General features: G+C 39.4%; 1 protein-coding gene across 3 annotated transcripts; it reads left to right on the forward strand.

Moving 5' to 3' along the window:
* The first annotated feature begins 160 nt into the window (after positions 1-160).
* On the forward strand, positions 161-26,262 carry LOC117455543 (histone-lysine N-methyltransferase SETDB1-B-like). Of its 3 annotated transcripts, none has more exons than XM_034095084.2 (10): positions 161-452; positions 19,017-19,176; positions 19,587-19,684; positions 19,816-20,253; positions 20,763-20,930; positions 22,336-22,537; positions 23,686-23,759; positions 25,317-25,507; positions 25,627-25,735; positions 25,821-26,262. In XM_034095084.2, the coding sequence occupies exons 1-9, from the start codon at positions 431-433 to the stop codon at positions 25,702-25,704; spliced, it is 1,431 nt and encodes a 476-aa protein (XP_033950975.1). In that variant the 5' UTR covers positions 161-430; the 3' UTR covers positions 25,705-25,735; positions 25,821-26,262. The 3 variants fall into 3 exon arrangements, with proteins under 3 accessions (XP_033950975.1, XP_033950977.1, XP_033950976.1); XM_034095086.2 differs by lacking the exon at positions 161-452 and adding an exon at positions 5,151-5,242; XM_034095085.1 differs by lacking the exon at positions 161-452 and adding an exon at positions 5,302-5,392.
* The last annotated feature ends 426 nt before the right edge of the window (positions 26,263-26,688 follow it).

The raw sequence follows: 26,688 nt of genomic DNA on the forward strand, positions 1-26,688 counted from the left end.
CCTGCCTGGCCTTGCCCATGGCATTAGTTTATCATTACGGGGCAGAGCCCCCGAGCGAAACAGCAGCAACCAGCACGTTGCAAAAGTCTCAATAGTAAACTGTGCCGCCGAAACATAATTTCAGCCAATCAGCGCCGTCAAATATTTTGGTCACGTGGGCGCTCAGGTTGGCGCCCATGTTGCTTACGTGCGTTGACGTGATTTGTTTTTTAGACTCGTGAGTAACCAAGGTGACGCAGTATTTGGATGAGAATGGTGTGCAGGTGGAGTCGCCGGAGCCTCGGTCCGCCCAAGAGCTACTCTCCAATCCTTTTGAAAGGAGAAGTTTGGGAGATAAATTGATACTTAAAGACCTTGGACCGGACCAACCCGATTTGTATATATCACAGCAAGCTCGTGAAAAATACAACGTATCAACAAGGCTTCTCACATGGCTGGCTGGATGCAAACAGGTAAATGCTATCTTTTGTTTCACATGCTTGCTCTTCAAACAGCCGGGGACAGATACGATCTGTTCAGAAACTAGACAAAAGTTAAACAAGTACAAACCACAGACTGTCTGTGTCATGGAGAATACAGTCGCTGGTTTATTTATGTCTGTAGGCCGTTGTTGTGAGTGTGTACGGTCGGAGCATATATAGCGTTAGCTTAGCCAAGCTCCATTCAGGGAACAAGCATTCTAAAAGGTTTTTCGCCTGCCGTCTGTCTGCAGACTTGTCAAAGCATTAATTCATGGTTTTTACTAACCGGTATCAGTATGTTGTTACGTCGGCATCATTTAGAAACGTGTATTACAATTTAATCACGGTAAAATATGTTCATGTTGTTGTAGCTCCCGAGCCAGCGCGTCTTGTTTGAATGATGCGAGTAAACACAGCTGACAGCTGCGGTGAAACTCAGCGACTAGAGCGATGCGATAGGAGCGTTTAGAGCAAGCGAATATTCGCATCGCGTCTGGTCTGAACGCAGCATTAAAGCGAGCTCCACGCTGCACTGGAAACGCGCCATTACATCTCCAGAAGTCCTAATTTAAGGGGTCATTGGTCCCAAAAAACTTTACTCACTCTATCAATAGCCCCACCAAAAATATTTTCCACCAGCCGCCACTGATCATTAGTATTAATGTGGACCGGAGGGAGAGGGTGACGAGCATAAGTTTCACTTTCCTTTTTTATTTCAATTCCAACTTTGGTCATGAAGAATATGTTTCTCTGTTGTCCACGTTCATAAAGCAAAGCAGCAGAATCAGAGCACGGTGCAGAGTCTCTAGATGAGTCCGTCGTTCTTATTAAACATCCATGTTGTAGTCCGCTGTATAGAAAACTGTGGTTTCCATAGTTTCCCCACAGCAGCAGACGCACACAATGACGTCCGCTGGCTGGCGTCGGATAGTGAAAGTGCATTCGGATTCTCTAAAGTACCGCAGTCTCTTCTCCGAAGTCCTTTTGAATTCTCCTATCCACTATCCCTTAACCCCGTGACGTTTCACTCAGAGGTCAAGGAATAGACGACAGGGTTAGAATTTAGGAGCTGATTTTTAAACTATCCGACTGCAGTCATGGGCTGAAGTCGAATAGTCCATTTAGCTTAGGAACCTTCCTAAAGGAGTGAAATGACCCGGAAGTCCCTCAGTGGCAGCCATGATACGTGCCGTTCAAATTATCTAGAATGATGAGAGTGAAAGGAAAGGAGGTTTCAAACTTCCTTTATAACCTCCTTTAGCTTAGGAACCACTGGACCTCCCTAACCGGCAGGAGAAGCGAAAATGCTGCCCCACAATGCCTTGCAGCCGCAGCATTTGCCGTCACTCAACAGTCGGCCGTTCACGGAAACAACCGATTATGACCGAGAAATGATATCATGAAAGTTACGGTGCTTATTAAGCTTTTTAAAACATAGGTGGTAAGTTGCCAAAGTGCTTTGTTTTGAACGTTCATCAGTATTATAATCAAAGAGAGAAATATGAACGTTAGTTTTTACTGAAATGATCAAATAAAGTCAACATTTCAGTCTTTACTGAGCTGTGTGGGGTTTGTTCAACTTTTAAAAGATGTTTGAATGGTGATATACACAGTGATAGATGTTAAGGACTAACGTTTATAATAAATACATCTGTATTGATTTTAAGATCTTTAGTTCATACAATCATACGTATTGGGATCATTTGTATTAATGTGGACCGGAGGGAGAGGGTGACGAGCATAAGTTTCACTTTCCTTTTTTATTTCAATTCCAACTTTGGTCCTGAAGAATATGTTTCTCTGTTGTCCACGTTCATAAAGCATAAAGCAGGCCTATTCAAATGGCGGCCCGCGGGCCAGATGCGGCCCAGAACCAACTCCCGAGTGGCCCAGCCTCCCGTGGCCAAATTCCTACACTAGTACAGACCATGAACGCAACACTCCGCGTTGCTTAGAAACCACCAAACCACAACGCAGCACGTTTTTGGAAAGTGCATCTAGTGGTGCTAGTAACGGTGGTCCTATGATAGCAACTCTAAAACATGTCTCTCTCAACTCTGAAGTGTAAACAAAGACAAAACGGTCATTGATCTTGTGGAGCAGATGCGCGAGTCATTGCCCAAGTCAAGCTGGACCTTTTCGCGACCGTCTTACGGGTCGGATAGTGCATTTTCCGACGCTCCGCAAACACATCACATCCCCAGCACAAATCACGGATGTGATGACAGATTTCATTGCGAGGTTGAAAGAGAACTTTGCCGGTCGATTGGATGGACTTGCTCTGCCCATAGAGGTGATGGGCTTTGCCAGAGACCCCTTCACTGTTGCAATAGAGGGGGGCGTATCCACCAGAGCAAAGGAAGTGGTCCCCTCCATCGACGAGGAGAAATGTACACTGAAACTTATTGACATGCATTCATCCGTAACCATGGCACAAGAGCAGCGCACTAACGGGCCAGCGAAGTTTTGGAGTGATGTCAAAAAACAGCAGTTCCCTAAAGTTCAGAAAGTAGCGATCTGTGTGCTCAGTATGTTTGGATCAACATACAATGTGAGTCAAGCTTTTCACACATGAACTCAATCAAAAGTAGCACTCGCTGCTCCCTGACTGACAGCACTCTTCACCAATGTCTTAGGATTGCATTGGCATCCTATGAGCCAAAGATCACTGCTCTTGTTCAAGACTAAAAATGTCACTTCTCCCATTGAGAAAGTCAGCGATGACAAATCACACATGAGGTGATAGTAAGCAGCTAGTTTACTATAGTAGACGTGTAGTGTAGTGTAGTGTAGTGTAGTGTAGTGTAGTGTAGTATTCATTCATGTTAGTTACCCTTATCCCTTGTTTTGGGTTTGTGCACTGAAGGGTTTGACAGTTCTTTTTGTATTTAAATGCACTTTGTAATGTGTCTGGGTCAAATGTGACCAACACGTATGATTTTTTGTTAATACTTGAAAAGTGAAAAAATAGTATTGCTACAGTACTACCTCTTCATGTTACATTGGAGCTCTTTAACGGTTTGCTAATGCACTTTTTGATGTGCATGTGTCATATGTATCCAATTTTATTTTGTATGTATGAAGACATTTATTAAGACTGCTATTATTGTATTCAGTTAAATGCACGTTGTGATGTGCCTGGTTCAATAAAATAACCTGAATATTTGACTTCTAAAGCGAACAAATGTAATGCTTCAACTGTGCACTTTTTGTTTTGTATGCACTTTGAGAATCCTCAGATTCTGTTAAATTAATGCTATTATAGTTGCTATAGTATATTTAGTAGTTATAATGCTAATGATATTAATTTGTTGTGTTTGTATGCACTTTTTGACGTGCCTTTTGTTAGATGAACAATGAATACAAATGGCATGTTTTTCATCGCAGTAATATGTGTTGGTTTAAAATGTGTCATTACCCGCTTTTTACAGGCCGCTGAATGTCTGGCCCAGCTGAATTTTGTAGTTATAAAATCTGGCCCAACTGAATGTGTAATTGAATAGCCCTGGCATAAAGCAACAGCATCAGATCACGGTGCAGAATCTCTAGATGAGTTTACAGTCGTCCCTCGTTCTTATTAAACATCCATGTTGTAGTCCGCTGTATAGAAAACTGTGGTTTCCATAGTTTCCCCACAGCAGCAGACGCACACAATGACGTCCGCTGCTGCATCATAAACACGTCGGATAGTGAAAGTGCATTCGGATTCTCTAAAGTACCGCAGTCTCTTCTCCTAAGTCCTTTTTAATTCCCCTATCCACTATCCCTTAACCCCGTGACGTTTCACTCAGAGGTCAAGGAATAGACGATAGGGTTAGAACCTAGGAGCTGATTTTTAAACTATCCGACTGCAGCCATGGTTCCTAAACTAAAGGAGGTTATAAAGGAAGTTTGAAACCTCCTTTCCTATCATTCTATAGAATTCGAACGGCACTGCCACTGAGGGACATCCGGGTCATTTCACTCCGTTAGGAAGGTTCCTAAACTAAATGGATTATTCGACTTCAGCCAGGGAATACATACAGCCGTAACAAAAGTAATTTATGTTGTCAAATAAATGGAAAACAAGTCTTTTTTTTCTTGTTTCCAAATTGAGGAGCAGGAGTATACAGTAAGTAAGCAAAACAATTATAACTAAGTTGTAGTATATACTTGGTTATTATTGAGTATATTTACTCAAGTAATGTCCTTAAGTACAATTTAGAGTACTTGTATGTATGTGTAAGTATTTTTATGGTAATATGTATACTTTTACTCACTACGATTTGGAAGCAATAGCCTACTTGTTTACTTCTACTGAATGTATCTCTGCAACATTTTAGTTTAGTGACTAGTTACTTAGAAAGTTCATATTATAGGAAAAATAAATCCACTAATGACTTATGATGTACTATTATCGATTGTGATACCTGGTCGTATACAAAAGTAATTCATGTTAGCTCCACCTTCAGAAGTAAAAGTTCTTAATACGCACAGCTTGTACGGTACCTTAGGTATATTGTGATGGTAATACTTGTACTTTTGCTTAAGTAACATTTTGAATTACATACTTTTACTTGTGGGTATTTTTAGACTGTGGTATTACTACTTTTACCAAGTCAAAGTTCTGAGTACTTCGTCCACCACTGCAAATGATGTATATTTAACAGTATGCAGAGCTGTTTGTCAGTACGACCACCGGGAGCAGCAGTGAGCTTCCGTCTGGTGCAGCCAGCAGTATACGCCGAAGAAGATATCGCGCGCGTTGTCGTTTCCCAGATCTAGATGAGACATACAAAGAGGTAAGCTACGGTGTGGGATTTAAAAAAGAAAAAGGATCTACAAACTTATTTGCTAAACCTTTACAAGAGAAAAGGCTTCACGGTCGAGGACTAACCGATGAGTTGGGCGGGTGTGTCGGGCGGATGTGTCGTAGGCTCTGTTATCATGGAGTATGTATCTTTAGCATTAGCAACGGCTAAAAACAATCTGAAAAATCAGTTGTTCTTATATTAAAAGTGTATTTAGCTTGTTTCTACTAAAGCAATGATATGTATGCAGACTTTAACGCCAGGTATTTGAAATGATAAATGTTGTTTTACTAAAGACAGGAAACAAAGGGAGCTGTTTTGTTCCAATACAACCCCCACCTTTCAGCACCATCTCCTGCCAAAATGTAGATCATGTTTTCATTTTCTAGATACATTTTTACCTCTAGAAAATGGCAGACAATAGTAAAAATGCTCAAGTCCAAGGAGATGTGTGTTAATGTCTTGTTTTGTCAGTCCAAGACGAGTGGCGGTTCTAGACCAATTTGACTGGGGGAGGCCAGGCTGGGGCCAGTTATTTTCTGAGGAGGGCACAATAAATGCAGGACGAAAAAGACAAAGACAGTGTGAAGTAATTGCGCATAAGAAAACAATGTAATACAGTTATTGGTATTTGTTTCATTACACATTATTATATGCTTACCTTTAGGGCTGCAACAGACGAGTAATTTGATTATCGATTAATGAAACGATTAGTCGACTATTATGCTTTGCACAATTTCTCAAACGCTCTTATTTAGCCATCAACTTTTAGATTTAGCTTGAGGTTGTTTAGGCATGTGGAAACTAACAATAAAGACAATAAAGATGAATACTTAATTCAAAAATACATATATTATTACATTAACAAAACAAAATTAACATTGCTTTTTATTTAATTAAATAAATAATATTTCACATCAAAAGAAACAATATTTTAACAAATCGTATTAAATAATGTGATAACAGAATTGTAAACAGAATAGCTGAAACTTTAACAAAATAAATAACTCAGTTACCTCTAATAATCTAGTTACCTCTTTCCATGTTTGTATAATTGTGTTAACTGCGTGTGTTGCTGACATGGAAAAGTTATTCGTGGATGGGGGGACTACAGAGCTACTAAAGACAGTCGAACCCGGTGCATTCCTCCGTCTGAATGTGGTGCACTTTTGCTAAATGTTTAGACAAATTGCTCGTGTTACCGCCCTGACATGCTAAACACTATTGGCAAAGATCGAAAATACATCATAGACGCATTTTCTTTTCTTTTTGCATATTAGAAACAAGTTGGCGACACTAAGACTGCGATATAATGTTTATGTAGCAATAATACATATGACATATATTTTTTAAATGTCTCCAGTACCGATAAAAAGACCTATAACGTTGGAGCTTAACGGCGCGTAGAACACACGTGATGACGTCAACGAATCGATGACTGAATTAGTTGGCAACTAATTTGGTCATCGATTTTAATCGATTAAGTCGATTAGTTGTTGCACCCCTACTTACCTTTGTGTGCTGTTTGGGTCTGTGGGACCCGTTTTCAGTGTTTACTAAAAGAAAATGTATGCAATTTAATTATTTTAACCTGCTTTATTTGGGGGTGGACCTCACATCCTCTAGGGGGGGTCCGGGAAGATATTTTTTTTAAATGTTGAAGTTTAATGCATCAATCTGGTGCACTTTGAGCACAAAATGAATTTATGGATACAGCTTTCAACAAAGGGAGCTGTATACTTTTCAATAATCCAAACATCTTTAGAATATGATCACAACCAATAACAAATCATTTAAACTTGTTTATTCTTATCTTATGTTACCTATAGTTAGCATTCTTAGTTTAGTTTATTTATTTATTTCGAGCGTGTAAAACCAAAGATGATACAGTACTATACAAATGAATGCAATAACAAAACGAAATATTTAATTAATAATTGAATAATCTGTAGTATCATTGTCTGATATCAATAAACAACAAAGATTCAGCTAATTACACGTCTGAAACATACAATATAAATGTATACTTATAATCTTGAATAATTTATATAATATATACAGGCAAGTTATGAGAATGGTCTCTATATATATATATACATATGTACATACACAAATTCATACAAACACAAATTCATAAATTGAATACAAAACAAGAATATAAACAGTTATGATTTAGCAATCCCTGTACCTTGTGAGAATTGTCTTTATACCTCTTTTTGAATAGTTTTATGTTTGGACATCCCTTTAGCTCCTCACTCAAATTGTTCCAGATCTTCACCCCACAAACAGAAACACAACAACTTCTCTTCACATTAGTGAATATAAATTAACCACGTAAATAATAATTCCCTTGTCTTTCATTGAACAATATCTGAATATTCCCAGGTCATTGAACTTGGAATTCAACAAGATCAGACAGTTTTAATAATTTCAGCTCTAAGAATAATGGGTTTGTATGACCCCTATAGCCAGGGGTGCACATAACTTTTTTGCCCTGGTTCTCAAAGGAGCACCTGGAGATGTTGCAGGTGATCCTTAAAAATGAAATAAACCGTAACTTTTGAGGGGGTCTTGACTTTATTTGCCAGACACACGGCACTGAACACACATGCAGAGGTGAACACAGAACACACATGCAGAGGTGAACACAGAACACACATGCAGAGGTGAACACAGAACACACATGCAGAGGTGAACACAGAACACACGTGCAGAGGTGAACACAGAACACACGTGCAGAGGTGAACACAGAACACACATGCAGAGGTGAACAAAGAACATACGTGCAGAGGTGAACACAAGACAACATTAGCACGACCAGTAATCCTACAAGCTGTCATCACTACCCTCCTGACTGTCAGACATGGTAGCTGATGATGTGGCCTACTACTTTCTCTCTGGTTGAGTCTGCGATTAGATGCTTGCATCCACAAGTCAACAGCTGGTTTTGGGTCAAAAGTCTCTGTTGTCATCTTAGACAAGTGGATGTAATCAAATAAGTATGTGAACATAACCAATAACCTACCATAGCCAATAACAAATGAATGCAACTTATTTTATTTGTGTTGTTCATTCATATCTTATTTCACCTTTACATTTATTTATTTATGCATTTTTTTTTCTCTCCAGTTTTAAAGGATATTTTTGGTTACTGTCCTATAGTATACATTGGAATGATTTCAAACCTGTTTATCCCAATAATTATAAAGGAGTGCCTTGGAAATATGTGTTTACATAAATTGTGACCAAACTGTTTGAACTTAGACTAAAGTGAACTATCTAAACACTCAAGAGTCCTTTACCTCACTGAGCTGTAGTATCAGCCTCTCAGTCTGACTGGAGAGGACTCTCCCTCCACATTATTGTAGAAACATCTTTTTCTTACATCCGTTAGAGCAGCTAGCACCAGATTCTAATAACAACAGCGCCGGTACCGGGCAGTGCGCCCTTCTCCCTCGAACACTCGCATTTTGGCTGTGAGCTGCGGGCGCCAGAAAAGCCAACATCCCCCACTTTCATCACTGACAGCGCCCATCGTACAGGGAAAATGAAAAGTGTAACCGGGGTGAAAAGGGTGTTACATTTACTTAATTATGAATATTGTTAGATCAAGGCTGAAAATTAGGATGAGCCACAACGGTCAAAAATGTTTTTTTTTTCTCCCAGAACTGCCAGCGCAGCGCCTCCCCAGATCTGGCGCCCTAGGCGAACATCTATAACGCCAGTGCTACGGGCCGACCCTGAGTTCATATGCAACTCGCAAATATCTTTCTTTCTCTCTCCTCTCTTTTCTCTTCTCTCTCTTCTCTCTCTCTCTCTCTCTCTCTCAATTTTGGTACGCAAATGCGCCTTTTTGCAAATGACCCGGTGCTCTTGTTTTGGCGCACCAGTTATGTACAGCCCTGCCTATAGTCGACATTTTTAATAAGTCTTATTGCTCTTTTTTGTAGAATAAATAGGGATTGTGTTGTAGTTTTATAATTACTGCCCCAAACCTCTGCACAGTAACTTAAATAAGGTAACACCAATGAAAAGTAAGGAATGTAACCTCCTTTAGCTTAGTAACCACTGGACCTCCCTTGACGAAAGGAGAGGAGAAAGTGCTGCCCCACAATGCCTTGCAGCCGCAGCATTTGCCGTCACACAACAGACGGCCGTTCACGGAAACAACCGATTATGACCGAGAAATGATATCATGAAAGTTATTGTGCTTATTATCAGGGCTGCACATAACTGGTGTGCAGGTGTCAACCTCCGCCAACAAAAGAGCACCGGGTCATTTGAGAAAAGGCACATTGGCGTACCAACATTGAGAGAGAGAGGAGAGAGAGAAAGATATTTGCGAGTTGCATATGAACCATGATATGAACTCAGGGCCGGCCCGTAGCACTGGCTAGATGTTCAGGGCGCCAGATCTGGGGAGGTGCAGCGCTGGCAGTTCTGGGAGGGAAAAAAACATTTTTGACCGTTGTGCAGGGGTAGACATTAAGGGTAAATGTCTACCTCCGGGCCAGTGGCATTGTATTATCACTGGCCCCACCATTGTAACCACTGGCCCGGAGCATTTGTCCAAAAAAAATCGACTAATAATGAAGAAAATTAACACATTTGTTGCAATAGTAATTTACAAGTTGTAAATAATTTACAAGTTGTAATGTAGTTAGTTATGCACTAACTACTAATGTAGTTAGTGCATAACTAACTACAATTTAACAAAAAGTGCATAACTAACTACATTACAACATTTGAATCATCAGTTCTTCCTCATTTTCCTCAATTGTTCACATATGGTTTATTAAAATAATTATATTGTGGTCATTGTTAAATGTCTGCTATTATTATGAGTATTATTATTTGTATAATGCGCTTTCTGCCTTCCTGTCATTAGGAGTTAGAAATGTAATATATTAGATTAGAACCTTCATTATCCTAAACTGCTGGGACATTTCCCTATAGCCAATACCTTTATATTTTCTACTCTTCACTTACTTGTCAGCATAGGTCGGCATTGATGTACAGAGCCGACTAAAGACCTTGTTTATATTGGCATCACATTGAGAGGTGCAGCCAGTGACGCGTCCTAAAACCAGGAAATAAGCTGCTGGTTCCCTCGACAAAAAGCAATGGGATTTCTCCACAGGGTTTTGGAAAATAGCTGGAAATAAGTTCTGTGGAAAACAAACCTGTTTGATAAATGCACGTTTTGTTCAGCCGGATAATCTCCACATGTCTACCCTACTTTTATAATTTTCAAATCTTAAATCTAATCGATAGATTATAAAAGGGCGTCACTGCACCACTAGAAGCCAACTCCATTGATCAAGCTGGCTGAAACTTTCTCTCCCTCTTCTTCTCATGCTCACTGTCACTCTCCTTTAACTCCTCCGGTGACTTTCTTTTATTTGAAGATTGTTTTTTGCCCGGCGCTTGGCCGGTTACCGCTGGTATTAAAAACATTTTGGCGAATGGTTAGGTGGCGCGATAGTCTGTAGTGAAGGAGCGCGCTCACGGGAAACAGCTGTTTGCTTTTCACCCAACAACGACAACCGACTCACGAAAAGCTATGTTGTAGCGTTGATAAACGAAACAATTTAACAAAATTGCTAGTCAAAATGCCAATACCACAGGACCATTTTTTTTTTTTTAAAAAGCAATATTTTTAGTGGCCCGAGCGGACAAGTGGAAAGTGCGTTCTGCTGGCCCGGGGTGTCTAAATAGTGCTTCCGGGCCAGCGGGCCATTTATAATGTCGAGCCCTGCCATTGTGGCTCATCCTAATTTTCGGCCTTGATGTAACAATATTCATAATTAAGTAAATCTAACACCCTTTTCACCCCGGTTACACGTTTCATTTGCCCTGTACGATGTAAGTGATGAAAGTGGGGGATGTTGGCTTATCTGGCACCCGCAGCTCACAGCCAAAATGCGAGTGAGCGAGGGAGAGAGAGAAGAGGGCGCACCTCCCGGTACCGGCGCTGTTGTTATTAGAATCTGGTGCTAGCTGCTCTAACGGATATAAGAAGAAGATGTTTCCACAATAATGTGGAGGGAGAGTCCTCTCCAGTCAGACTGAGAGGCTGATACTACAGCTCAGTGAGGTAAAGGACTCTTGAGTGTTTAGATAGTTCACTTTAGTCTAAGTTCAAACGGTTTGGCCACAATTTATGTAAACACATATTTCCAAGGCACCCCTTTATAATTATTTCGATAAACAGGTTTTAAATCATTCCAATGTATACTATAGGACAGTAACCAAAAATATCCTTTAAAACTGGAGATAAAAAAAAAAATGCATAAATAAATGTTAAAGGAATGGTCCACTCATTAGATAATTAATCAAAACTTCAGTATTTAGTGAAACATTATGTTTAAACCATACCCTGAAGAAATCAGCGATATTCCCCGGTAAATAATGATTTTATAGCTCTTTTTTTATCAACCTTTATATTCCGTCTGGCCGCCGCCATTTTCAGTAGTCACGTGATGGTCGTGACGTCATCCATGCGTTCACTTTGTCAACACACGGAAACATGGCGGAGTATTTGAGTTCGGACTCGTCAGCAGAGGAAGAAGTTTTGACCAATGTGAAGAGATTGGATGGGGGAATTCAGCCATACATATCAGTATGACAATACGACACCCTCTGTCCTTAGACCCTCACATCGTACAAGGAAAAACCTCCGAAGAAAACCCACAGTTTAAAGGGAACATGGGAGAAACCTCAGGGAGAGTAACAGAGGAGGGATCCCTCTCCCAGGACGGACAGACGTGCAATAGATGCCGTGTGTAAATTGAAAAGATAATACATTTGCAACATAGGTAGTCCAAATGTTTGTAAATGCATGTGTGTATAATGGGAAGATGATATAAGATACTATATGTATGCATGTAGTACCACCCTTGCTAGCGATTCCCTCTCTAGTTTAGCATACTCAGCTTCGTTGTCCCTGGCCATAGAATCACGAGGGCCGTAAAAAAACTGGGGGGAAATACACACTAGCCGGTACTACGCTATATGGAAAGGCCACCAAAAATTGTCCTGGCCTGGACGCTAAAGGACGTTAAAACGGGGCGAGCCGCTGCAATGGAAATGCGCTATAACATACCTTATTCTGACTCCGAGCACTACTTCTGCTCCTCCGTCGCTTCACACTTGCAGAGGGCGATTTCTCAACTGGCCGAACTGGTGTCCTGGTCGGTGATGACACCAGAAAGACCGATGGTACTGCATCTCCATTAAGTAATGGTTGTTCCATAAATCCCATGTTATGTTTTATCATACTCTCAGAGTAGTCGTCCGGAAATTTGAAATGTTCGCTGCATACATGAGCCTGTGAATCTTTCGGTTCGGGCCGGCCACATTTCGCTAGCCACTGCCTCCGAATGTACTTCTTACGCTTACCTTTTGGCAACAGATGGAACCGAGCATTCCGTGGATTGTTCCTATCAGAATTGTGGCAATATTTCGCGATACAGTGAGGCATATTTGAAGAGAGAAACTACAGTAAATAACATGGAGATCAACGTGTCTTCGAAAACCAAACGCATGGTTTACGTCACGTCCGGAAAATGGCGGCGCCCACAGTGTTGATGTTATTTCGGTATATAATCAGTTTAAAATCACTGATAATGTCATCGGATTAAAAAAAAAAAAAAAAGACTGGCAGAGACTGGTCTGTTTTATCGGATGATAATTATTTAAAAATGAGTGTCATGAGCATACCATTCCTTTAAAGGTGGGGTAGGTAAGTTTCAGAAACCGGCTCGAGATACACTTTTTGTTATATTCCATGGAATGCTCTTAACATCCCGATAGCAATGAATATCTTAAGTGCTTTGACAAAAAATCCATAATAAAATGTCATCTGTGGAAGCCGTAATACTGTAAAAAGTACGACCAATCATTTTAGCCGGCCCGGCTAAAGTAACTGGATGGCCTACCTGCCTGTCAGCCTTCCATCTGTGCACAAACTTATCTCGTGCCCTCATTGGTCATGTGCTCGTTCGTGTGTGTTGGAGGAGGGGCTCTGTAAGGAAGTGGCAGATTTCTTCCGGCTGTGTATTTTCAAATTCTAATGCACTCAGCTGGTTTCTCCCAAGCGGCAAACTGTGGGGCAGAGCCGTGAAGCCAATACGGAAGTGCCACACACTGCAGTTCATATATTGGCCGATAGGCGATGGCTGCAGAAAGGAGCAATTTCCATAGACCCCCATGTTAAAATGCCCAACTTTACAGCAGAAAAAAACATGTTTCTACCCCTGGCTCCATACATTTTTATTATCGATATAGTTAGATTCCACCTTCATGATTATGGGTCTGTGAGTGAATTGTTTTCTAACGCGATCCTTTTATTTATATTAGGTCTTAAAGTGTGTGCATAAATTAGGGCGTGGTCACATTGAGTGACTGCTCTGTCAAGTGCCTGCGCTGCTTCTCGTCTCTCTGCTAGCAGCTCCGTGAAGCTACAGGGACTCTGCTTGCTCAGCTCATCCAGGAAACACAACTTGTAGCCGGCTGTGGTTGTTTTTGTTCTTCATGCTTATATATCGGACTATTGTGACTCGCTCTGCGTTTAAAACAGACGGTGCATGAATGCGGTAAGTGAAATTCGAGTGCTTTATTTATGTGTTAATGATTTTAATCAGCTATGTAATGAATGGTAAGGCTTGGGTTAGCATGTAAGCTAGTGGTAGCTACATCGGTGCTAACGATTGTAATCGTACCCTCCAAGTTAAAATCATAGACTGTATATATAAAGGTTAAAACGAAATAGACAAGTGTTAAGTGGGATAATACTGTTGAACAAACGGCTTCTGTTTGAGGTTGATAAAATAAGGTTACATCCTTGTAACTTAGAGATATTTTATTATGTAGGTAGAACTGTATGCATCTAAGGTTAATTTAAATTGGCTATGCTCAAGTATGTAGACAAGTTAATGTCGAAGTAGTTATGTGAAATCAACCTCACAATAAGATGTGTGTATATTACAATTATTAATGTCATATTTCAAGATGATTACTTAGATATTACAATATGGTTGGTTGAGCTGGAGTTCATTATCGAGCTTACACGTTAACGTCACAGTCATCTGAAGAACGAACCCAAACCTTGTTGTTTTTATTAATTGCATTACCAAATGGGTATCAAATAAACAGTAAGCATTGGTAACACAACTTCCAAAGTTACAGTAAAATAAAAAGGACCCTGACTCGGACAATACACAATCCAACATGTTCAACAGAAGAGAATCAGTTATATTGTTTGTACACATGGTACTTTACATATATATCTGTTTGTTTAAGGTGTCCAGGTGATGCAGGCAGGCTGGACCAGAGAGTGAGAGACAGAACTGGACTCCTCACAGCAGTGAACTTCAGCTCAGGTACAAATACTCTTTTTTTCATACTGTACACAGAATCAAGAAAGATATTGGTTTAAATAAATGAAGTATTGACTTTAATACACCGATATGTATTCCATTAAACAATACTAAATACTCGATCACCTACACATCAGTTAAGTTGAGGGGTTTTTCCATGCAAAAAGTTACATTTAGATATTTAGCAATATGACTTTGTCAGCTTTCTAATGTAATGTATTGAAGGCAAAGATATTTAACAACACATAGTGAGAACTGCTACTATTTATCTCTCAATATTGTCTGTAAAAAACGTGGTAAAAGTGATTCTTCCAGTGAGACAACAGAGCAAGCTTCTACAGTTGCACTACGTTTTGATAACAGTTAAATATTATTTTGATAATAACATATATTTCAATGTTGATGAACTTCATACTGTTCATTCATAATCTGATTGTCTTTGTAGCTCATTGTTGAAATAAAAAAAACCCATTACAAAATAATTATATCTACAGCCCCTAAACACACAAACACACCGCTTTCATAAATAACACACTTGTTCTGCAATAATATGTTTTATGTTTCCTGTCATTTTTGTTAGGAAAGGACATGCCTGAAAGACACAACATTTTCTCCTTCTCTGAGGGTCAAGAGGAACATTAAAAGCTGATGTTATGAGATTTTAAGACCAGTACAGGACATTCACTAAGAAACTACTTTTATTGTAAAAACAGTCAGCTGATCGAATGCAGCTATTTCCACATCTACACTCCATCAGCTGATTATTTCTATTTGCCTCACTTTATGAGCTTCACATCACTTGTGCCTTGTACCGCAGAGTTTGCAACGTCACAAATAAATGGACAAAAGGAGTGCAAATACAAATACAATTTATTTAAATGTAAACCAAAAGTTAATCAAATGTTTTAAATAAAAAGCACATATGGACAGAAGGTGTAAACCTATTAAATGTATAAGTAAACACATTTAGTCAAATAACGTGACAGACTAGGCCTGTGCAGTTGGTATCAGCTTTGCCCAGCATGGGCTCCTTCATCAGGCCTGGTCTGCCTCGCTGAGGAAAGACCCTCAGTCCTCTCCACACCAACAGACAGGACGTCCATCACACGGAGGTTTCTCCCTGAAGTCTCTGCAGCCCTCTGGACACCACGCTGTCTCAATCCGTCCACACTGAATATGAGAGGGGGGAAATGAAAATAATAAATGCTTTAGACAATAAGAAACATAAAGTTGACTGTTGAGTTGCTCAGTTTTTTTAGATTGTCAATACTATTACTGTATAACTAATATCTCAGGTTAAGAGGCACATTCAAATAAAGATTGGTCTTTAAATACATTTTGTCTTTTGAATTGTTTGTCTAAAGTCAAGGATCTAGAACTGGTACTTATTTTTAATGATACAGTCTGGTTATTATGCTGTTGGCCTCACAGGTAAGAGCACTAACTAGCTACCATCACATGTACCTTAGCTTGACTTAAATGTATTAAACGTATGGTTAAGTGATATCCAAATATATATATATAACTAATGTCATGCAAACATATTAATATGTGCTTGATTCCAGTGTTGAATTTAGCACAATTGCATACAAACGTTAAGGGGTTTTAAGATTCTGAAGTATTATGCTAAAAACTCAATAACTTAGATTATTATTTATAGTTTTGCTGAATAGTTTCAAGGCCGCTTACCTTAGAAACGTAAAATGCGACGGCAGCGTGCAGATGGGGAGCATGTTAGCTTAGCTTGGTAGCTTCAGCTAGCTCTGGAACTTCCAGCTGGGTGGCAGCAGGTCCCGCCTCGGCTCCGCCTATTTGCCCTTATTTGGAGCAGGCTGGAGAAGGCGGGAGTTGAACTCTGACGTCACTGTTGAGCCGTTAGTGGCCGACTCCGCCTACTAAGGGCTTCACGGCAACTCTGCAGAATCCTATGGGTGACGTCACGGACCCTACGTCCATTTATATATACAGTCTATGGTTTCTCCAAAATTACCTACCCCACCTTTAAGGTAAAATAAGATGTGAATGAACAACACAAATAAAATAAGTTACATTCATTTGTTATTGGCTATGGTAGGTTATTGGTTATGTTCACATACTTATTTGATTACATCCACTTGTCTAAGATGACAGAGACTTTCGACCCAAAACCAGCTGTTGACTTGTGGATGCAACCATCTAATCGCAGACTCAACCAGAGAGAAAGTAGTAGGCCACATCATCAGCTACCATGTCTGACAGTCAGGAGGGTAGTGATGACAGCTTGTAGGATTACTGGTCGTGCTAATGTTGTCTTGTGTTCACCTCTGCATGTGTGTTCTGTGTTCACCTCTGCACGTGTGTTCTGTGTTCACCTCTGCATGTGTGTTCTGTGTTCACCTCTGCATCAGGGTTTCCGCTAGGATTTTTTTCTCGCCGGTCAAATGTCCGGGCAGAATTTATTTTACCGGACTAATTTGAAACTTACCGGTCATATTTCAATAATAATAATAATAGTTGTGTAGCAGAGTTTCCGTTAGCAGGTAATTACCGGACTATGAGCAGATATGCTTCAGTTTAAAACTCAGTTCACGGGGCTCATTTTTATATTGCTTCAGTTTATAATCGTAACAGATCGAAAAATTCAGATTCATTTTTCAATAAATGATTCCACAAACAACATAATTATTACATTCAAACAAACTACTTGTAGTAGATAAGGTACATTATTTAGAAGTTTACATCAACTTTGAATAATAACATGGGAGAAACAGATCCTCTCTTTCCCTCCCTCTCTCTCCTGACAGCACGTCAGTTTCTCATGCAGCTCGCTAAACAGAGGACGGGGCTTCAGGTGATTCTGCAGAGCTGCGTGTCTCGGTCAGACTCAGCAGCTGATCTGATCTCTCTCTCGCTCCGGTTACACTTCACTCGCGTTTATGTCCATATCGATCAGATCCAGCTCTCCTGATCGGCCTTTATAGAGAGCACCGATCAAACTATTAAGAGTGAATATCGGCCGATAATGACCGGCGGCCGATCGATCGGAGCCTCCCTAATTATTACCAGACATTTTGACCGTCAGGTTTTGAATTTACCGGTTTTTTATAAATGTTACCAGCTAAAAACCGGTAATTACCGGCTAACGGAAACCCTGCTCTGCATGTGTGTTCTGTGTTCACCTCTGCATGTGTGTTCAGTGCCGTGTGTCTGGCAAATAAAGTCAAGACCCCCTCAAAAGTTACGGTTTATTTCATTTTAAGGATGAGCACCAAGCAACATCTCCAGGTGCCCCTTTGAGAACCAGGGCAAAAAAGTTATGTGCACCCCTGCTTATTAAGCATTTTAAAACGTATGTGGTAAGTTGCCAAAGTGCTTTGTTTTGAACGTTCATCAGTATTATAATCAAAAAGAGAAATGTTAGTTTTTACTGAAATTATGTTGTCAACATTTCAGTGTTTTCTGAGCTGTGTGGGGTTTGTTCAACTTTTAAAAGATGTTTGAATGGTGATATACACAGTGATAGATGTTAAGGACTAACGTTTATAATAAATACATTTGTATTTATTTTAAGATCTTTAGTTCATACAATAATACGTATTGGGATCATTTGTATTAATGTGGACCGGAGGGAGAGGGTGACGACTCTGACGAGCATAAGTTTCACTTTCCTTTTTTATTTCAATTCCAACTTTGGTCATGAAGAATATGTTTCTCTGTTGTCCACGTTCATAAAGCAAAAAGCAACAGCATCAGAGCACGGTGCAGAGTCTCTAGATGAGTTTACAGTAGTCCCTCGTTCTTATTAAACATCCATGTTGTAGTCCGCTTTATAGAAAACTAGTTTCCATAGTTTCCCCACAGCAGCAGACGCACATTTATGATGTCCGCTGGCGCATCATAAACACGTCGGATAGTGAAAGTGCAGTCGGATTCTCTAAAGTACCACAGTCTCTTCTCCTAAATCCTTTTGAATTCTCCTATCCACTATCCCTTAAGCCCGTGACGTTTCACTCGGGTCAAGGAATAGACGATAGGGTTAGACGTTAGGAGCTGATTTTTGGATTATCCGACCGCAACCTCGGACTAAGTCTGTGCACTAACCAGGGAGGCCAAAGTCTATCCACGGTCCTCCCCTTCTAGTCTCAACCAACCATAAATGTGCGGGCAATGCCCTGAATAATAAAATGTATGTGCGCAAGAGGTTCAACCGTTCAAGGCTTTTTCTGGAAATAGTGGTTACAGACTACAGCACTGCTGCCTGTGATTTCTATGACCTGACGGAGTCCTTTGCCAAGTGACTACCGGTATATATTTTGCTATTTTATTAAATAGTTGAATTTAGAAGTTGTTTGTCTTTCCTGGAATAAACAACACAACCTCATTATTTGTGACTTTTTGTGTTGCAGTGATAATGGAGGCGGATAAGCTAGAGCTCCGGAATTTGATAAAAATGATGGTGAAGAAGGACAAGCTGATGGAGTCCGATGTGTTGGAGAAATACGTCCTGATTCAAGCTCTGGTGGATCAGAAAGTAAAACGGGCTTCCGAACTCGTAAAGCTCTGCGAGTGAGTGTTACAACCAATTGCTACTTATTATTGATACCTATTTTAAGCCGTTTTAAACATAATCAACCACAGAGGAAACTTTTTTAATCTTTGAGGCCCGAATTGGACGGATTGACAGGAGAAACAACTAAAAACTTCAGAATATGAAGGCAGCAAAAACATTTTTTAACACATTTAAATGTGTTCTTAAAATAAAAGACCTCATATTCCAAACTATTGTAATAAAGAGTGTTTCAAATTCATCCATCCATTCTAAAAACTGCCTATCCTGGACAGATTTTTGGGACAAAGTAATGTTTTAAAAAATAATATTGTTTTTATTAAAAGTACTGTCCCTTCTGAGTATTTGAAGTACAGTCAATTTATGTTCTTTGCTTGATTCGTGTTGTATTTGTTGTTAATGTGTTCAGGTCTGTGTCGGCATGTGAAGCCGTTGTCAGGAAACAATACGCCTTGCTGCGGTGGGAATACTCAGACTCTGATTCTGAGGATAATGCAACAAGCTGTGGTGAGATGCACATTTTTGTGAAATTAAAACATTCATGCAGGATTTGTCTCTTTTTAATTGTGAATTGCTTCACCAATAAACTGGCTTATTTTAGTTTGTTTGACCAGTGATTTTTTTTAAATACTTTGTAGGAACATCATCAACGCTGGAGAGCAGTGCAACACTTTATGGAAGAAATTCCAAAAAACCCTCTATCAGGAAAGAACTAGTGGTGGTCTTGACCAGACTTTCTGAAAATCAGATGAAAACGTTTTGTCCTCCGACGCCTCTGGATGACCACAGTGAAAATGAATCTTCCAACAACTCGGATTGTGATGAGCTGTGGGAACCAAAACAGAAGTCCGATGATTCCGATTCTTCATTCTCAAGTAACAAGACTGCTTCGAAAAGGAGAAGAAAAGGAGATCATAAGAACCAGAAACGTTTTCAAAGTAAAATCAAATCAGAACATGGCAGAATTACTGCAGCTACGAGCAACGAAGGGAAGATATCAACACCCCAAGCAAGTGCCAATACCGACGATAAGACTGCAGTAATGAACACATCAACACGACCAGCAAAAACCGAAGGTAATGGACACAAAAACATTAAAATCCCTACGACGGAGGACGTTGCGATCATTGAATAACTTTGAATCCTAATAAATTCCTTGTCATATTGATCCTGTCATGGAAAAAAACATAACAAATAAATACATATTTACATAGCTTGTGGTTTATGTACATATTTTCGGCTGACCCTCTAACATTAGGCATGGTTGTTTTAAGGGGGAACTAATATTTTACTTTTAAAGTGAAGTATGAGATAAAGAAACACCTAAACAATGACCATTCAGTTTGCTGATCCATCTTCTTTTTGCAATTGAATTGGGTGACACTTAAATCTTATTGGCCCAATCGCAGTCACCTGAATTAATAATGCACACCATAAACATCTATTTTACAGATGGTGGATATTGAGACATAATTTATAAGATGCAACATTTATTCTGTTTTAAAAAAATGATATGGGCAACTATAAATTAATTTACCATCATCAGTTTGGATATGCCCTATTTATGTTTCTTTTCCACTGACAGGAGCAAGCCTAGAACAGAACTGTGTTGTTCCTTGTCAAAAGTCTGAACAAGTTACCGAGACTGCTCCCAGCGCGCCACTAGGAGCGATCAAGGTTACCATGTGTGTCCTGGCGAGAAGGAAGGCCATGAGCTGGCGTCGGGGAATAATTCTCGAGATGATGGAAAGGGGTAAGAAAAAAAGGAATCTGTCCGGCACAAAAATAAACACACATTCTTCATTTTGACAGGTATTTGTCTTTTTCGGGGGCTTTAATCATGTTTGTCAGTGATTATGTAGTACAAATCGATTAAATGTAGTAAACATACATAACCCTTCCTAGAGGCAGGGTTAACTTGTACAGCACATTTCAGGAATTAAAAAGTGCTTTATATAAAACAAGCTCAACATATCATAATACAGGAGTACAAGACAAGAAAATGTTATGTGTAATAATAAATTAATAGGTATCTGATTTGATAAAAGGGCTTGGGCAAATGAGAAAGCCATGACCCATCCCAGACACACTGGATGGTTCATAATGAGGCAGATCAGAAATGTATTTAGGCACTTAACTAAGCAGGGATTTATAACTAACTATTATTATTATTATTACTAGTATTTTAAAATAAATTATTTGACAGTAAAATACCTCATGGTGGGAAGAGAAACGGGGTAGGCTAACCCACTTTTAATCTTATCACAGTGTTATCTCTTTCATAAAAAGGGAGGTTAACTAACTATCCCACACGGCAGACAGTTTCATAGATATAAAATTCAGAGGGGAAATGTACTGCAAGACCATGGTAGGAGTTCATTGCAGGGTCCCAACATTCACAGAGTGCACAGTTCATACAAGGGTGGTTAAATCAATCAATCAATGTTTATTTATATAGCCCAATATCACAAATGTTACATTTGTCTCAGTGGTCTTCACAGTGTGTACAGAATATCAGTATGACAATACGACACCCTCTGTCCTTAGACCCTCACATCGTACAAGGAAAAACTTCCAAAGAATGAGAATTTCATAAATTGCTATAACGGGCTGATTCTAAATTGTCTTAATGTGGCTGTTGAAATTCAGGTCTGAGAATACGTCAGTAGAGGGAAATTTACCACATGTTAAATCATGTAAAAAAAATTAAAAGTATTATAGCAGTGTAATACAAGTTTAAGCAATCCATTCTCATATCCAGTACATATGGGAAAAGTACATGTATTAACTAAAGTATTGCTCATTACGCCATTTCTGCAAAATCTTCAACCTGTGACCAAGGCCATGTCCACACTAATACAAATAAAAGACGGTTGGCATTGATGGCACCACATGGTCATAATCTGTCCCGAACATGTGAAAACTGTAGACAACTGACTTGTAAATTCCAGCTTAGGTGTTAAAATAGTTTTAATGCTTACTGTAAGGATATAGTTGTAGGCCCATAATGAGCAGCCCAATAACAACCTAGATGAGGCGAAATGTAGACAACAAATTAGTTTTGCAGATTGCTAACATTGTCTAAAGAGGTTTTTTGCTTTTAATAAGTAATTTAGAATAAATAGTATTTAAAAAATGTTGCTTTCTTTTTTTCGCAGAAGATGGACGGATGAAATACAAGATCCAATTTGAGAGCAAGGGGAAGAGCCTCGTCTCCGGCCACCACATCGCCTTTGACTACATGCCAAAAGTGGACAGTCTGTTGGTCGGCACTCGTGTTGTGGTCAAGCATCAGACTGAAGAGGGCCAGTTCTGCCCCGGGACCCTGGCAGAGCTCCCAAGCAGGAAAAACCGCATGAGGTTCGTGTGTAATGGAATACCTTCGAGGATCAAGTTAAACTTATACTTAAGCTACACTATTTCTCACATATCACAGGTCTTTTTTTTTCCATCGTTAAAATGTGTTTCACTTTGATCCTCAATTTGTTCCCAATGACTTCATATCATTGTTAACCAGTATGTATAATTCTAGAGAAAAGGTCAACTCAGCCATTAAAAAAAAAAAAAAAACCTTCTTTCCAAACGGAGCACTTCTAAAAACAGAAGTGGCATTTATCATATTTTTGTATGGCTGTCAAAGTTAACGCGTTAACGTAACTTCTTTAAACGCCACTCGTTTTTTTTTTAATGTGCGCGTTCTGTGACCTTGGGACCGCTCCGTAGTTTGAAAGCTGCATGTTCAGCCCTGCCAGGTGGTTTTCTCGACAAGACCAAAGTAATATGTACCTACTGTCAATGGGAATGAAGTAACGACCGGAGTAGGTCAAGATTCACAGAGACGCACCCCTCCGCCTCGCAAGCAGACCACTCTGGATAGTTTTTGAAGGAGCCGAGTGGACATCATAACTGGTCTAACTGCACTATAGAGGCTGAGTCCTGGTTCTGTGGTACACTCTCACTGTTACAAGCACACGTTATGTATTGTTTGTTTTGTATCAGCCTGTTTTGAGATGTTGCCCCATGTGAGGATTGACACAATTACATTGTGTGAGATTATCTGTTTTACGTTTGAAGGATCCAATGATGATTTGAGCTGCTTGAAAAAAAAACAGGGGATGTTTAGTCAACCTTGACAAGTGTTTTAAACTACATGTATTACTATCCAATGTTATATTCAATATGCCCATCTGTTTAATGTGGGGATTCAGTTTGCCTAATCTTAGAGCATACAGCACCTTTGAGGTTATTCTGGAGAATATTTATCTTTAATAAACAGACATTTCTTATAAAGCAATCATATTTGTCCACTTCTATGTTGATAAGAATATCAAAAACATGTCAAATAAATAAGGCTAATTTAGAATAGATAAACGTACAAATAATTTGTGACTAATCGCCAGTTTACTTTGGACAATCAATCCACGACAGCCCTATATTTCTTATGATAAAATGAGGATGCATTAGCCAAAGTATTGTGTGATGATGAACATCATATATTTGTTTTCCAGGTTCCTGGTCTTTATGGATGATCACACGCCGCTCTATGTGAACTTACCTAGCCTTCACCTGGTGTGCAGACCATGTAAGTTTGTCTCATTCATTCACATCAACAGATTTGAAGATTACGAGCACAAATTGAAGGAAATACAACTAATGTGTTGTGTTATATTAGCTGTACAATTGACCACATATGGTGTTCTTAGCTTCCATACCTCCTGTGTTTTACGAGCGACTTATCAAGTCTTGGCAAACGGCATAAAACACGATTAAACGTGATAGTATATAAAACAATGCGCGTATATATACACAACCTATAGAAATGCAAAACGCCGTCAGTTTAAAGTAATTCCGTCCTGTTTACCTCATCATTTATGAGAATACATTTCTTAACAAGAAAACATAATCGAGTGGTGATCAATAACATTTCCGTATTTATTTCTCCAAGTTATGTTTTTGTGTGCACTGAGGATACTCAAACAGGCGTTTGTTAAATCATTTTAAGATTGGCTTTAATCCATATATGATAAATGAGAGGTAACTTTCTATTTATGGTATTATTTCCACATATTTCTCTCCATTCTTCCTTCTGCCAACGGTGTCACAGTTTCTCGTCTCTCCCGTTTGTGCTTAGTGCGTACGCATGGGTCAGAGTTTGCGTGGAGGACCGCACATTTTCCCGTCAAGTTAGTATTTTATAAATCCCAAACATTGCGTAGAAACTGGCGTATGCCATTTTTTGAGCGTATATCCCTTTATAAATGAGGCCCCAGGACCCTGAAACTGAAGCAGATAAATGGAATTCAGCCATACGCAATAATTAACCCAAAAATGTTGTCCGTTAAAAACATGTTACCTCTGGAAATATGCGAATAACAATAACTGCATAAGATTCCTGACAACAATGCATGTGCATATTTCTCAACAACTTACCCACTTATTTGGCATCTGTTGCCATCAGCAAGAAGGTTAGCCTGCCTTAATGCTAAACTACGGAGCAGCATTATGATACATTTAACTGATGACCCTCTATGGCAGGGGTGTCCAAACTATGGTCCGGGGGCCAAATGCGGCCTATTTTGAATCGGCCCTCAGCAAATTAAAAAAGTATAATGAATTATGGCCCACAAATTAAACATCTGCTATTGTGCTTATTAAATATAATGTTCAAATATATAACAGTATTAATGTGTTAAATAAATTCAGTGAATTAAAGTTGAAAACATTTTCTAACAAATCTTAGTTGATAAGAAAAAAGTCCAATAACACATTTACATTACAACCTTAAAATATACCCTTCATATTTCCTCTTATAAGCAATCTGAGCCTCCTGTTTTAAGGAATGAACTGCCAACACAATAAATGAAACCCTACGGAGAGCTGTGTTTTTTCATCAATATCAACCACAATTTACCTACATTTGATTGATTTTTCTAACTTAAAACTAAGAGGCAATATACCTCTAGTGAGCGGCCCAGCCCTTCGTATATTTTTCTGTATGTGGCCCTCGGTGAAAAAAGTGTGGACACCCCTGCTCTATGGAGTTAGAGCTTCAAATTTAACACCTGTCAAACATCTGTTCACGGTACCTACAACTACTCTGTCAGTAAGTGACAGATTCTGTCTGTTTTTCCTGTGACAGTGACGGACCCCTTGGACGATATTCCAGATGTCAGCCACAAGAGCTTCATGCAGCGGTATTTAAAGGCCTGGCCTTACCCGCCCCAGACGCAGTACCGGGTTGGACAGGCTATAAATGCAGAATTAAATGGAGTAATACAGAGGTGTACGGTGCAGACGATCGACTCCAGCTTGTTTAAAGTTCTCGTTTTGGTCAGTATTTGTGAACATCTTTCTTAAAACTATTTCCAACAGTATTCTTGGTTTATTCTCCCCTGCAATATGTATTTAGATTGCTTGACTCATAGTAGTTTTTGTGTCATCAATCATAGGCGGATCAACATGAGGAATGGATCTACCGAGGCTCCTCATGCTTGGAACACATCATCAAAATGAATTCAGATAAATAGGCTCAGAAGAATACATCTTCTGCAGTCGCTGGTAAATTTGTTTAACCTAAATAAAATTATTCAAGTTAATCCTGAGACCTATTTTATCTCATGCATTTATGTCTTGTATTCTCCAGAATCATCAAAGGCAGCACCCTGATGGAACATTGATGTGTAAAGAGAGCTGTGTCCTCTCAAGATGGCGGCCCCTTCATTTAGTGAAAGGTGCTCTACAAGGATACGCTGGAACGTTTTTCAATCCGCATTTAAGTTACCTTCCAGCTGGAAGGGCCGATTGAGAGCTATAAAGATTATAGTAAAGTTCCAGAAGTGCTTACAGTATTAGACATCTGATTCATTGCCCTTGACCTGGTCAATGCCCATGCTGTTCATGTGAACAATGTCTGGAGATCATTCTTCCGACATGCCCGATATATTTGATGCATATCAGAGAATGTCTGTTTTCCTGGGGAATGCGATGGGCCTTGATTATGTTTTTCTGAAGATTTAGACCATTTATAATAAATGTATTTTAGTTGTGTGATAAGTTAATAAAAACGATATGTTCATTTCCATCAACCTTTGTAATGGCAATTTTATTATTCCAATGTTCTATATCCTTTTGCCATTACTTCACAGGAGGTTTTAGAGTGATCCTGACGCAGACAAACAGATGAATTTCCGGTCTTTTGCTGCAGTTTAGAATGATGTTTATTGCTTTACATACCAAGGTTTAAGTATGCAGTGTCAAAGGTTTGTGGTATGAGCATCTGCCGGCAGGGCTGTCTGGTAGAATCGGTATGCTCTTCCTCCTGTGTCCTCTCCTGTCACCTATGACCCCTTTTATACACCCGGTGCAGCTAAACCCCAGCCACCAAGTGTTCAAAGATAATATTGCACTATACATATAAATAAGGTAAACTGAGACACCAACAACACCCATAAAATGGCTCCTACAACCTTGATATAACTATTGACTAACAAAATGCAGCTTATACTAACTCA

The sequence above is a fragment of the Pseudochaenichthys georgianus genome, chromosome 11, assembly GCF_902827115.2.
Source record: "Pseudochaenichthys georgianus chromosome 11, fPseGeo1.2, whole genome shotgun sequence".
Taxonomy (NCBI): Eukaryota; Metazoa; Chordata; class Actinopteri; order Perciformes; family Channichthyidae; genus Pseudochaenichthys; species Pseudochaenichthys georgianus.